The sequence below is a fragment of the Oryza sativa genome, chromosome 3 (assembly GCF_034140825.1).
Source record: "Oryza sativa Japonica Group chromosome 3, ASM3414082v1".
NCBI lineage: Eukaryota > Viridiplantae > Streptophyta > Magnoliopsida > Poales > Poaceae > Oryza > Oryza sativa.
The window spans coordinates 11,516,818-11,530,359 of record NC_089037.1 but is presented as its reverse complement, the minus strand read 5'-3'; the positions used below and the strand labels follow the sequence as shown (position 1 = coordinate 11,530,359).

General features: G+C 41.9%; 2 protein-coding genes and 1 long non-coding RNA gene across 3 annotated transcripts; 2 read left to right on the top strand and 1 right to left on the bottom strand.

Moving 5' to 3' along the window:
- Positions 1 to 186: 186 nt before the first annotated feature.
- Positions 187 to 6,151, top strand: LOC4332659 (inactive glucose-6-phosphate 1-dehydrogenase 4, chloroplastic). Its single transcript, XM_026023735.2, has 12 exons — positions 187 to 366; positions 840 to 1,059; positions 1,304 to 1,560; positions 2,775 to 2,869; positions 3,343 to 3,457; positions 3,597 to 3,802; positions 4,017 to 4,125; positions 4,203 to 4,243; positions 4,764 to 4,884; positions 4,967 to 5,166; positions 5,489 to 5,689; positions 5,763 to 6,151. Exons 1-12 carry the CDS (start codon positions 283 to 285, stop codon positions 6,001 to 6,003), a joined length of 1,890 nt encoding a protein of 629 aa, XP_025879520.1. The 5' UTR covers positions 187 to 282; the 3' UTR covers positions 6,004 to 6,151.
- A 79-nt stretch (positions 6,152 to 6,230) lies between these two features.
- LOC136355602 (uncharacterized) lies at positions 6,231 to 6,745 on the top strand. The gene is made up of 2 exons (XR_010739918.1): positions 6,231 to 6,298; positions 6,535 to 6,745. It is a non-coding gene; the product is annotated as an uncharacterized lncRNA (long non-coding RNA).
- Positions 6,746 to 6,772: 27 nt separating this feature from the next.
- LOC4332658 (aspartic proteinase nepenthesin-1) lies at positions 6,773 to 8,215 on the bottom strand. The gene has a single exon (XM_026023736.2). It carries the CDS (start codon positions 8,183 to 8,185, stop codon positions 6,881 to 6,883), a length of 1,305 nt encoding a protein of 434 aa, XP_025879521.1. The 5' UTR covers positions 8,186 to 8,215; the 3' UTR covers positions 6,773 to 6,880.
- Positions 8,216 to 13,542: the final 5,327 nt, after the last annotated feature.

Genomic DNA, 13,542 nt, shown 5'->3' with positions numbered 1-13,542 from the left:
TGTCCTAATCAGAGTATACTGTATTTATAAAACAACTGCCTTTTTTTTTTTCATAAAAGTTCAGTAAAATGCGTTCTCTTTATAACGACTGCGTCGAAACAGCGCAGTAAGCAGTTCAGTACCAACGGCAGCGAAAGCATCCACAGCGTCGCTATCCATTTCCTCGTGACGGCCAGAGCGATTGACACGGCTGCTACCAGTCTGACTCTCTCGAGCCCGACACGATCTTTGCACCGGGTGACTCGGGAAAGGGGGAGGCGAGCGGCAGCAGCACAGGCAGGAATGGCGGGGCTCGCGGTGTCGGCTTCCCCAGCTCCGGCGCCGGCGTCCTTCCGGCCGGCGGCGGCGGCCTCGCGCTTCGGCCCGGTGAGTCCGCGTGAGTCTGCGGTTGGTGGCGGCGCTTGTACTTCTGGCGCCGCCGATTTCTCTCTTCCCTCCGGCGCTGTGCGCCTAGCCTGTTCGACGAAATGTGTTATCCGAGTCGCCGGGCGAGGATAGCCTTGTTACTCTCGGGTACAGGGTACCCATGGCTGTTGCGATTCGCCTGGTCTCTATGGACCGAGAGGGGTGAAATGGAAGGGCGAGAGCTTCAAACTATCGAAATTGCGTTTGGTGTTTATGTTTTTGTAGTAAGCGCATAAACCTTCCTCCTTCCTTGTTCTATTGGATAAGTTAGATTACACTACAGGCATGCGACCGAGGCAGTTCTTTTTTTTTTTCTTTTGACTAGTTGGTATTGTGGGGAGTGGCAAATTGGCAATAGGATAGAGCTTCTTTAGCTCACATCTCATCATTTTGTATTTGGTTCTGATCAATTTCTGCTTGATGCTTCTGTGCAGTGTGCACAGGTTGCAGGACCTGCTGCCAATTTTAGAACACGAGTTTGTGGACTGAGATGTTTGATCGCTGCAAAGCTGAAGTTCCGGAAGGCCTTGAAGAGGCATGGATGGCAGCTTCGAAGGAATCTAGAAGTCCGAGCCAATGATAAAGTGCCTGATTGGTTGGAGGCTACACCACTGACTGAGAATATAATGTCTCGGGACGTACAACTCGCGTATGGTTGGTATTGGGAAAACCAATTCTGTTTTGCTACCAAGCATGCACTCACCGAATTTCTGTGGCTATTGGCCTATCATTCCTTTGGTTTCATGGTATCGGTTTGTTTCATACTATGAGTAGAGATGTAATTTCTACTTGTATTCACACTATCTTGCTACTATGTGCCATCCTATAAAACTGAACGGTGGACATCTGCTTGCATCTATATGTTTTGGCATACATCTTATTGTACCCTGTTATGCAGATTCTGGAGGTGAAACATCAAATACATGCCCTGATACTTTGGACAGTTCAGTCATTGAGCAAAGTTCAATGCATCACAAACTTAACCCCTCTGAAACCCATCCTCCTGTGCTGAAGGAAGACCCTGTTCTATTCGACGACCCACCTGAAAGCGCAGCGCCTCTTTGCATTGCTGTAATTGGAGCAACTGGTGAACTGGCAAAAAATAAAGTGTTCCCTGCACTATTTGCTCTGTATTACAGTGGTTTTCTTCCTCAGGTATGGACATGTCATAGCTTTTGCTACCCTCATTTTTATCTGTTTTGATAATACAAATGCCATCATGTTAGTCTGTTACCCCTTTTCTTGATCTAGTTAGTTATATGTAAAATTGCAAGTCTTAATCATATAGGTGTAAAGAGAAGTCCAGTATATCGTAGTCTTGTACCGACACACATGCTAGAGTCTGTTTTGACATATCAAACTTGACTGTTAGGAACAAGGGTAAAAGGAGCATTTCTCCCAAATATATTTGATGATTTTTGGTAGCAAGCGGAAAGAGTTGGTTATCAATTGTACAATAGACCTACCAACAGATGAATAAAGACAAGATGCTCAACTTGTTTGTTGAGGATAGATAAGAAATCAAAATTTTTCCTTCAGTTTGATATTTGTTGGAGCTCTATGGAAAAAACTAATTTATTTCCACTGTGATGTTCTCAGTGTCCTGTCCAGTAAATATCCCAAAAGGTTCAAAGACTGGTTCGCATGTAAATGCTAGAATTGAATGGGCTATGTTTACTCAACCATATTTTAACAACTATCTGGCAACCCATCATCCAACTTTCTGTCCATGCATATAGGTTTTGATATATGAAGTGTCCTTAAATACTTTTTTTTAGAGGCTGTCCTTAAAGACTTCCAGGTATTAACTTAGATGTGGTTAACTTCTTATCCAACTTTCGATCTATATACATAGGATATGATACATGAATGTATTTAAAGGATCAATTATCGTCGCCTAATATCAACTGGCTGTCAAGTATCTTATTCGCACACATGGGGTAGTCTTAATGCACATGATCCTATGTTCACAATCCGCCCAGTGAATCTTCATTATCTATTTATTGCCAGTCCCTCTTTTGCCTTACTAGTTCTATGCCTGTGCATTGCAACGGGATCTGGAGTAATATGGGTTGGGAGGGGTAGGCCTGTTTGGTTTTTTACGGGATTTTCTAGCGTGCAGGTGGGAGGGGTGGGTCGGTTCGGTTTTTAAGGGGATTCGTTCACGCTGTGCGTGGTAGGGGGAGGTGGACAACTATGTCTTTAAAGTAGTAGAGATATGGTAAAGCCCAGCGCCAAACTGCCAATAGAAATGCATTGATTTGCTCGTGAATTGTTAAGTACCTTTGAACCTTTGAATTTATCGCCTCTTTGTCAGCTTCTCCATATGGCCTATTGTCATATCACAACTTCTGAATTTTATATTGCAGAATGTCGGTATATTTGGGTATTCTAGGAAGACACTAACGGATGAAGATTTAAGATCCATGATTGAAGCCAATTTGACCTGCCGGGTTGACCACCAGTATGTCTCTTTGGTAGCACCCAGTTGTAATCTAATATTTCATCTGTCATCACTGTTGAATAGATAAAATATTGGTGCTGAATTCTGTATTTCTTTTTCTAGCTCTGAAATTACTATGGTTTTCTTTCATGATGGGAGTGAAATCAGATAAATAATTGCCATCACCCAATTTTTAAGTTGCCTTGATTTTTCAAATATGGTTTATGCTGGGCCCCATCCCCATATGTATGCATGCTTTGGTGGTGTTGGGACTAGACAGAATGTTATTTCAGGCAAACAATTTTGTGCATCGCGCTGATATATTTTGCCCCAAAACTTTTGAAAGTTCTTTCACAGTTTTAATTATTAGCTATTCCTACAACAAACTTAGGCATACTTTATCTGCCCTTAAAAATATCTGATGCCATCTAGCTTTCCAAAACTAAGAGGAATTTATGCTGACATATATTCTTTTTTTTTTTGTGGATATGCAGCGAAAACTGTGATGAAAAGTTAAATGAATTTCTTAAAAGGACATACTATATAGATGCAGGATATGACAACAAAGATGGGATGGTGAAACTAAATTCCAAAATGTCACAGATAGAGGTAAATTTCGGATTAAAAAACTGTTTTATTTATGTGAGACCAGATTTAAGCTTTATACTTAAACGTAGAATTCCTTTAGAAAAAAAAATCATTTTGTAAGGGCTTACATGGTTCATTAATAGGCCTATTTGTTTCAAAGGGTAATTGTGCAGCAAACAGGATATTTTACCTTGCTGTTCCCCAAGAGGCACTTCTTGATGTTGCACTGTCACTAGCTGACAGTGCCCAAACTATGCAAGGCTGGAATAGGATAATAATTGAGAAACCATTTGGCTTCACTGGTTTGTCTTCACATCGGGTAACACAATCACTGCTGTCAAGATTTGAGGAGGAGCAGATTTACAGGTTATCTCTAATGTCATATATCTTATTTTTCCTACTGGCTACTTTTATAGTAGTATTTATTTTTGGTTAAAAAAATAATTTCATTATTTTTGCCTGCAACTACAAAAAAAAATGGTGGTCCTTTTTCTGAACGAATGGGTTGTCTCATCAATTGTTTTTGAATTGCAACTCTACATGTATCCGACTAAAACATGAAATGTTATATATCCCATAGGATTGATCATCTTTTGGGGAAGGATCTGATTGAAAATCTCACCGTCTTGAGATTTTCTAATTTGGTGTTTGAACCTTTGTGGAGTCGCACCTATATACGCAATGTACAGGTAAATTTTACACACGCTCAATTTACAACGTTTTATCTTGTTGCATGTACATTGTTAACATGCCCGAACTGTTACAGGTCATATTTTCTGAAGAAACAGCAGCAGAAATCCAAGGGAGGTGAGTTTAACTCTATCCATTTTTTTGAGTATGTTGTTGAATGATATATTTCTTCCTTTCCACCATTTTTGGTATAATAAATGTGTTTAATAAGTGTGTATTTCCATCCCTAGCCCCAAAGGTGATGGGATTGTTTTTTTAGCATCATTCAATAAAGGAAAAAGAGCCTCTACGATTTGATCCTCATGTAGCAAACAATGTGCTCTGGCCCATTTCATGATTAGGCACTACCTTGTTTCAGATTAAACAATCCGGATATGATGGTGTCATGTTTTTAGATAATGGAACAAAAATCCCAGCCTCTGCATCATATGTGATGCACACAGCCGGGATATGCTGGTGTTATGTAACTGAAATCTTAATGAGTTGTTGATTTCCAAACTGATGTGATTACATACCAATTTTTATCCTAGTTGTTACTAAATCTGTGCATGACAAGCTCATTGCTGTTTCAAAGAAATTCACAATCATCTCGTGATTATCTTAGAGCTCTAATTTTGCATTGTCACATCTATTGCAGATACTTTGGAAATTATGGCATAATTCGTGACATAGTGCATAGTCACATTCTTCAAACAATAGCACTATTTGCGATGGAACCACCTGTAAGCCTTGATGGAGAGGATATCCGAGATGAAAAGGTAAAATAACTACAACTTATTAGGGGTGTTAACCAAGCAGAACTGCTACAGAATTTTAAGAACTACATTGTGTTGTATGTAGGTGAAGGTGCTCAGATCAATTCGACAGGTGAACCTTGAGGATGTTGTTCTTGGTCAACTGAAAGATACCTCTGTGAAAGTTGACAGATATACAAAATCATTGACACCAACCTATTTTGCTGCTGCCATGTACATTGACAATTCGCGTTGGGATGGAGTACCATTTTTGATCAAGACAGGAATTGGGCTCATGGAAAATAGGTACTCTCTATAAGTTCTATTAGTTGATGTATCACTACACTAGTTAATTTCTGATTCTGGACTCAAAATTGTGGTGTTGTGTTAATACGAAAATTGTTTTCATACCTTTAGAGTTTCCGAGGGAAAGTGCAAAACTTTTATATACAAGTATGCACTCTTTTGTCAACTGTTTTCTACAGTCCACCATCCTTTGGTCCCCATGACTGAACTTTTACATGCCTGGCTTTCTGATAATTTGCACACTTTTCCTTTTTAAATAGAAAGTATCACTAGACAAATTGTCAATCATAACCAAACAATGCTGATGTTACATTTTCTCCAGAGCTGAGATTCGTATTCAGTTTCGCCATGTTCCTGGCAATATCTATCGTGAACGCTTTGGCCATGACATAGATCTTGACACAAATGAGCTGATCTTGCGTGATCAACCTGAAGAAGCCATCCTTTTGAAAGTCAACAATAAGGTCCCAGGACTTGGGCTCCAGTTAGATGCTTCAGAACTCAACCTGCTTTACAGGGATAGGTATGGGGAACACTTGGGTATCTTGTGATCTACTATAGAAATCTGGTATTAAATCATTTCACTTATTTTATAGGTACAATGTCGAACTGCCAGATTCGTATGAGCATCTTCTTCTTGATGTGCTTGATGGAGACAGTCATCTATTCATGCGCAGTGATGAAGTAGCTGCTGCATGGAACGTGCTAACTCCACTAATCCATGAGATTGATCAGAATAGAATAGCTCCTGAGCTCTACGAGGCTGGGGGTAGAGGACCCGTTAATGCGTACTACCTTGCTGCTAAACATGGGGTCAGATTGGATGATGAATGGTGAGGGGGGATAACTGGCCTAATTGCTCCAAATGTATTGAGAGATTCTTTTCGTTTTTAGGTCAGCAATGTACAGTCCCTCTTCTATTACCAAACCTGATTGACAAATTTCATCAAGAAATGCAACAAAAATAGAAATGGTTCCTTTCCTACGTTGTCACTGTTGAAGGTATAAGTGTCTTTTCCCATTATTATATGGTTTTGTTCCATTGTACTCGATATTGCAGATTGTTAAAATTGTTTCCCCAGATTGCACCACCCGGGGCAGCGGAGGCGGAGAAATGCATGTAACACCTAAGGTTCGTAAGTCGTAACTCGCTCTGGTACTTTGTTACGAGTAGTGCTTGTTAAGTTGTTGTATATGAGTTATTCCAAAGTAACATCCATAATGTTGATTTAGGCTTGTTATTCTTTGCTTATAATTTGGTAGATTTAGTGACTACTACCGTAGTATTGGAAAGTTTGCCCCTTTCAAATTCTTCCGTTGGCAAGATATTGTTTGTAAACAAGTCGCATGGACTGTTCGCGATTGCAGGTGGCCAGGTGGGGATATGGGCACGGAAATTTGGCTTAAGGGTCTAAAATGCTGCATATTGTTTAGTGCGCTTAATCCATCGTCCGTACTTTACTTATGCTTACCCTATATCTTGATTCTTGATCTTACATTCTTATGTGAGATCTTGATAATAAATTTGCAGTTTACATGGCAAGGAATTTGACACAGCAAGCAACAGAGATTGAACGGCCAGTTGCATCACCAGAGAGTCTTATGGTAATAGGAAGAGATTTGCTTTTTTTTTTACATGGATGTCTGTACGGCATAGAGTTGCTCAAATCCAAACTATTCAGCTATAACAAATTATGGTCAGAGCAATGCGAGACTAAAGTTTGTCGCACTGAGCAGGGACGAAGGACAGCTTGCTATTCTGCAGATCATAGAGTACGTGCATGTTCTGCTGCTGGAAATTGCCTATGGTGGTCACCTCTCCGCCTTCAATAATGGCAAGGCAGAGGATACTGCTGCCCGCGTCCTCGACCTCGAACACGTAGTTCTCCCGGGGCAGGTCCATCGTCGCGCCCTCGAAGTGCAGCACCAGCTTCGGCACGTACGGTTTCGCCCGCAGCGGCGCCGACAAACAGAAGTAGGGATCCGTCGTGTTGCCGGACACCACGGGAAGCTTCACCTGCGCGGCGAACGCGTCACGGACGAGCCGGTAAACACGCGTCGGCAGCGACGTCATGGCCGTGCCGGAGTCGATGATCGTTCCGCCGGTCCCGTTCTTTAGAGCGAACTCGGACTCCGGCACCGGCAGCCTCGTCGACCCGACGGTGATGCCCTTCAGCGAGAGGTAGTAAAAAGTTGGATTGGCAGGATTCTGGATTAGAGGGGTGGACTGGACGGCGCCGCGGCCACTCTTGTAGAGATCGGCCGGCAGGTCGAGCAGGACAGTGCTCGGTTTCAATCCGTTTACGGCGGTGAAGCAGTGGGAGAAGTTGCCCACTTTGAGCTGCGACGGCAGGGACAGTGGGCCGCGGCCGAACCCGGCGATGCCGGTCTCGTTGGACTTGAAAACCCCGTTGTTAAAGAGGCCGCAGCCGAACGCCACGCCGGGCACGGACGCGCCGGCGCCGACGAACGTGAACTTGTCCACTTCGAGGAAGCCTGTCGTCACCGACTTGTCGCCGTAGGAGTACGTGTATACGCATGTCTGGTTCGGCCAGAACTTTGGGCTGCCGCACGACGCAACCGGCAGGCCCTGGCACAGCGTGGAGTCGCAGGAAGTCAGCGAGAGCGTGGAGGATGTCGACGGGTCGAAGTAAGGGAGAGCCTGGTCGAAGCATGCGGGGCACGGCTGGCACTGCGTCCAGATGAGGTCGCTGCCGGTGTCGAGCGTCAGCTGCACGGGCTGCGGCGGCGTGCCGATGGCCAAGTGCACCAGGTACTCCGTCGTAGGGACGCCGTTGTCGTAGGTCCCGGGGGATACCGGCGCGCTCGCTGAGCTCGAGAGCCGCCGCGCTGCGCGGGCCTTGCTGCGCAGCGCCATGCGCTGCATCAGCTCCCGCGCGGCCAGGCCGCGCCCGGCGTCGGCGTGCGTGAGCTGCATCCGGACGGTCGCCGCAGCATTGCAGCGAGAAATGGCAAGCGCTGCAAGCAATGTGACTATGACGAAGGCTAGATTTTGCATCTCGACCGGTTGCTTGATTAACCGATGTGCAAGAAGTATCTGTTGACTGTGTCTGTTAACTCTCTCCGGTGCCAGTGCCAGTGCCAGTGCCAGTGCCAGTGCTAGCCCGCTAGCTAGATGAGTTTGTGATGCAAGTACCAAGCGTATTAACTCTATATATAGCGAGTTTATGCGCGTGTTAGCGTCAGCAACTACAAACTACTGCTGTATAAGACTATTTTTGGTCTCGCGCGCTTCTCCACGCTAAAAGATTCTCGCAATTCAACATAACAGGTCGTAGCGGACTCAGTCTGTTCCTCACACGTTCACATTTTGATGTTTTTTTATGGTTAATCGGAAGGTAGCTCTAGTACCTTGTAAAGTACTCACCACACATTCACACCATATTAACATTGATATTTCCTCGCAGTTCCCTCAGGAACCAAACGTATGAAAGCTAAGTTCCTCTCAGATAACTGAATATATATTAGTAGCTCTTAGGTCTACTTAATTAGAACGTACAGGTATTACAAAAGTCCCGTGGAAAACTACTAATCTAATAGGAATTTGACAAAGAGAAATTAGCGGACATGATTTAATCATTTGAATGTATGTTTACTCATTTATTAATTACATATTAACTAAATGGTTATGAAAGAAATCTTTGAAACAATAAAAGATAGATTGTTATGTAATATATCACTCTACAAATATGTAAGTTTAAATTGGACTTTCGCAGTTGTAACAAAAATAACAAATCAAACTCTAACTAGCATATATACATATATTCATAACTTGTAGAAGTCAAATTTAAATATATATGTTTGTGAAGTAATATATTATATATTAATATGTTTTGTCAATTTTTTTAGATTTTTTTCGTAATCATTTAGTTGACATGTAATAAATGAGTGTACGTCCACCTAAGTGATTAAAAAGAGTTTCCCAAAGTTAATCCATTGACCACATCATCACCCTCACACCCCATAATCGTGGCGCTGGTAGTAAGGGGATTTTAGAATTTACCCTCTCCAAATAGTTTAATTTTAGGACATGTCAGTAATGTGTCTGATATATAACATGTCAATTTGAAGGAATGGGAAAACTTGGATTGTACATTAATAGTGCTAGATAGTAGATTTACTACTTTAAAATTCCTTTTAATTCTACATCAATAGGATAAAAAAATATGGCCATCCATATCAACAAAAAATATACTTAGATGACTTAGATTAGAAGAGAGGCAAATAAATTCCTTTATTAAAATTAAAATAATTATATCATGATACTTTCGGTCTCTTATAGTCAAGATGTACACAACCAAGAAAAGAAAAAAGACAATGACAAGTAACATGTATTACCTCCATCCTAAAAGTCTTTAAATTTTGGTTATGCATCTACATTATTAAAATCTTTTATATTTTGAGATGAAGATAGTACAATTTAAAGACAACTGGATTTCAAAATATGGATAAAATAAACAAGTGGTCAGAATTATATATGAATACAATTGCATCACATAATGTAGAAATCCACGTAGATTTATTAGCAAATTAATTAAAATTGATGACTATAATAAATTATAGTTTAAATACATGTACAGATAATTACACGCATGTGGATACACTTTTAACAATAATTTAATGATGTTCATGAATATATCTCAGTGTTCTTGAGTGTGTGTTAAAAGGATCAAGACTGGGGTATGCGTGAGTGGTGTATGTGTTCTTTAATGTACAAAAAAAAACCATGCACAAAAAAGTAGTAGCTTTATTTTGTTGAGAAATTCAAAACATTGTACTATGTAATAGAAAATGTGTGCGATTTCACAATAAAATCAATATGAACCTAGCAAATTGAATCGTATACAGATAACGTTGTCAATAGAATCCACAAATTTAATATGCGGGTTATGGTGGACTTCGAACATGCAGTGGGAACGCATTACTGGCCTCGCGCATCCGCATGCTTGTGCGAACCTCCAAAAGCTGCTGAAATGGAAGATTCTTGGGACAACTGGACTGGGATAACAGCGCAAGCAGAGAAGGGAAAAAAACACGGAGCAGTTGGTATTATTTGTCCTGATCGACTTCGTCGAAGAGTCATCCGGACCGACTTCATTGGTACTAGTTTTGTTGCTGGAACAAACCTTACTTTTTCATGGCTGAGCATCCCCTATCTGATAATTTAAGGATTTTTGTCAAAAATCGGTTCCAACTGATTCCTTAATCATTTTTAATATTTTCTATTCTCTATCCTGCAATTGTCGATTTGTCCTTCTCCACTTCTAGGGATGCGCTTTGGCTCCCAATCAGATAATCGAATGTGATATCACGGGAAGGAGGGGCGGTTTCTGTTGGAATTTTTCTAGAGTCCACACGTTTTTGTTTTTAGGAAGTCAATTTTAACCAATCTATGAAAGGGATGGAAAATTTAACAGTTTAGAATTCCCATAACTAAATCTAGGGGATTGCCCCCGCATAGTATTGTGTAGAGCTAGATAATTCACCATTATATGTAGAAGTATATTTAAATTTTATATACAACTGGGCCTGTTTGGGGGTAGCTTAAGATTCTGAGAAGCAGCTGGTAGTATCTAGCTTATGAGAATCTGGAGAAGCTGGGTTTTCTAGCTTCTGTTTTCTAGTTCATTTTCTGAATTCTACAACTACAACTTCTCAGAATCTGAAAAAAAGCTATACTATTTGGGAGAGCTTCTTATTCTGGGAGAAACTGCAGTTGCTAGAAGGTCCCCCAAACATGCATAGATATATTTCTATGGACTTAGATTTTATATACAACACTTAGCTTCTATTTCTATAAATATAATCGTATTTTGTATACAACTGTATCAATCAATCTCTACCGTTATAATTCGAACCCAGCATGACCTAACAATTAAATATTTTCTTCTTTTTTACTAGAAAAATGTCCGTGCGTTGCAACGGGTGAATGCTATTTTAATCTTATTATTGCTAAACGGTTTAGTTAGAATGAAATTTACTGTATTAAATTTGCTTGGATATATTTTTTTGTTGGAAAATCATGGGCTGGAATTAGGATTAGTCTGATCGTCTTAGGTTAGGATGCGAGTTTTTTTAATGAGATTTCTTATACCATTCCTTATGTATTTACAAAAGTGAATGAACTTAAAAACCGACTCAAATATGGATCTATGTTTTCAAAAGCGAACAAATTTAAAAACCGACTCATACACTGATGACATATCAAAATACCGACAAAAATATCTTCAATCTTTATAATAGTAGAGATTTATGTGATAATTTTTTGTCTCTATATATAGTGAATATGATGACTTCTTTAAGGCTATCTTAATATATAACGGACGGGCGGATAGATAGATAGATAGATTTTGGGGGGTAGAATTTTAAGATGTTTCTGATGCTCTACCCTCACTTAATTTCTCATTTGTTTTGAATCGGTAGGAATTCGCCGGTGGACTCGAACTTTATGACGTTGTGTTGATCATCAACAGCAACCTCCGTGACGGACCCGGCCGGGACGTGGTAGGCAGGCAGGCAGGTTGTATTTACATAAATACTCCCTCAGTTTCATAATATAAGTCACAACTATTTTTCTTCAAATGTTCCATAATAGAAAACTTGATAAAACTTGCATACATGCATGTAATTAATTAGCACCTCTTCTTTATTAAATTATTATTATTTTTAAATCCTCTACTCTCAAGATCTCTAATTCTATTGGATGCATTCATTATATTTATTAGGGTGATATAAATTAAGAGGTGATAATAGTTGTTTCTTGGTTTTTAAGTTAAGGATGGTTGTGTCTTATTATATTTTAAAACGGAGGAAGAATTATGCATGCAAGATGAACGAACACGTTGCGAACTTGGGGATCGGCAGGCTCCTAGAACCAACGATCAGGCACTAACTTCAGCGAGTCTGCCCGCGAGATTAGGACGAGAAGTAGGAAAAAGTACACCGATAGTCTCTCAACTTGTCATCGTGTTACAAAATCGTCCTCCAACTATAAAACCAGATATATAACATCTCTCAACATATAAAACCGTTCACTATAGGTCCTTAAGTGGTTTTGACCCCGATTTTAGCCGACGTGCTCGCTGAGTCAGCGTGGGCCCCACATGTCAGGGTGTCCACGTCAACACCTACTCTCTTTCCCCTTTTTTCCTGCCTGCGCCCGGCCCGCCGCCGCCTCATCACCACACCACCCCGCCGCCTGTCGCCGGCCATCTTTTCCTGCCTCGCCCCACTGGCCGGCCCGCACGAGGGGGGCTGGGAGGCTGGCGAGCTCGCGTCGCCACCTGGGGGAAACTAAGATCCCCCAAGAGCCACCGTCGCCGGCCGCACCACCCTCCGGCCGAGCACACCGCCGCGGCGAGGCCGGGGGGAGGGGGAGGGGGAGGCAGTGGGATCCCCACTGGACGACTGTGTGTTGGTGATGACCCAGGTGGAGCAGATAGAGCCAGAAGCCGCGCGCTCATCCTTCATATGAGGAGGCGGGGTCTGATGACGCTCTCTCTCGTGGCCCGATCTTCTGGTGAGGGGATAATTCTCGCTTTGATCGAGTGCGACGTTTGCGACGTGGCTACCAACCAGAACAAGTCCAGGATGTCGTGCAATCGCTACACCACAAATGATGTCGTACCAACCGTGACGCGCAGTTGATGATCCCTGCAATACAAACGAGAGAACACTGCAAGAACAAGATAAGATGCAATCTAAATACTGCAAATAGGTGATTAAGCACAAAGAAATAGTTTCGATTGAAGTGGTAGATCTAATCGACCCGGCAAATTAACACACCGACTATTGGGGGCTCTGAATCAATAGTCGCCGACTAATCGAACGAGAACTAGAGATAAGGTGAATGGCACTTGGCAAAATTCAACTAAACAAAACCCAAATGTTTTTAGGATGTACAAAGCTATTTATAGAGGAAAATAAAGCTAGGGTTAAGTGCTAATTTGTGGAGGTGGAGGGAGACACTTCCGAGAAGGGACTAGTCTATTATAAGGCCCAAGGCCCAAGTTTGGTTTCATCAACAACACTGTCTTGTTTTGGCGATTCCCGTTGACTCGAGATGAATTTGGATATGAGACCAGATGCGCTTGAAAGGTAGCGAGATAAGCTTTCCACGAAGTCCAAGATTACCCAAATCGGAGTTGGCATGAAGGCGCTAGGTCCGTTTAAAGTCAGTGCTGTTTCCGGAGACCGAACTGGACTTGGACTTGGAATTATCATTGGAACGTGTGAAGTTATGTGCGTATCCGATGAAGTGATGTCCACATCAGGGTCAATGGCCGGTGAGGGGCCGCTAGATCTGTCCGCAACAGCGTGAGGTCGAGGTCAAGGGTTCCTCGGCGGCGGCGACTC

Bases quoted from the DNA above. Each gene is read 5' to 3' on its own strand.
- LOC4332659 (XM_026023735.2), top strand. From the start codon at position 283: ATGGCGGGGCTCGCGGTGTCGGCTTCCCCAGCTCCGGCGCCGGCGTCC. The intron at 2,870-3,342 runs GTATGTCTCTTT...GTGGATATGCAG, and splicing joins ACCTGCCGGGTTGACCACCA to CGAAAACTGTGATGAAAAGT. The intron at 4,885-4,966 runs GTAAAATAACTA...TGTTGTATGTAG, and splicing joins AGGATATCCGAGATGAAAAG to GTGAAGGTGCTCAGATCAAT.
- LOC4332658 (XM_026023736.2), bottom strand. From the start codon at position 8,185: ATGCAAAATCTAGCCTTCGTCATAGTCACATTGCTTGCAGCGCTTGCC.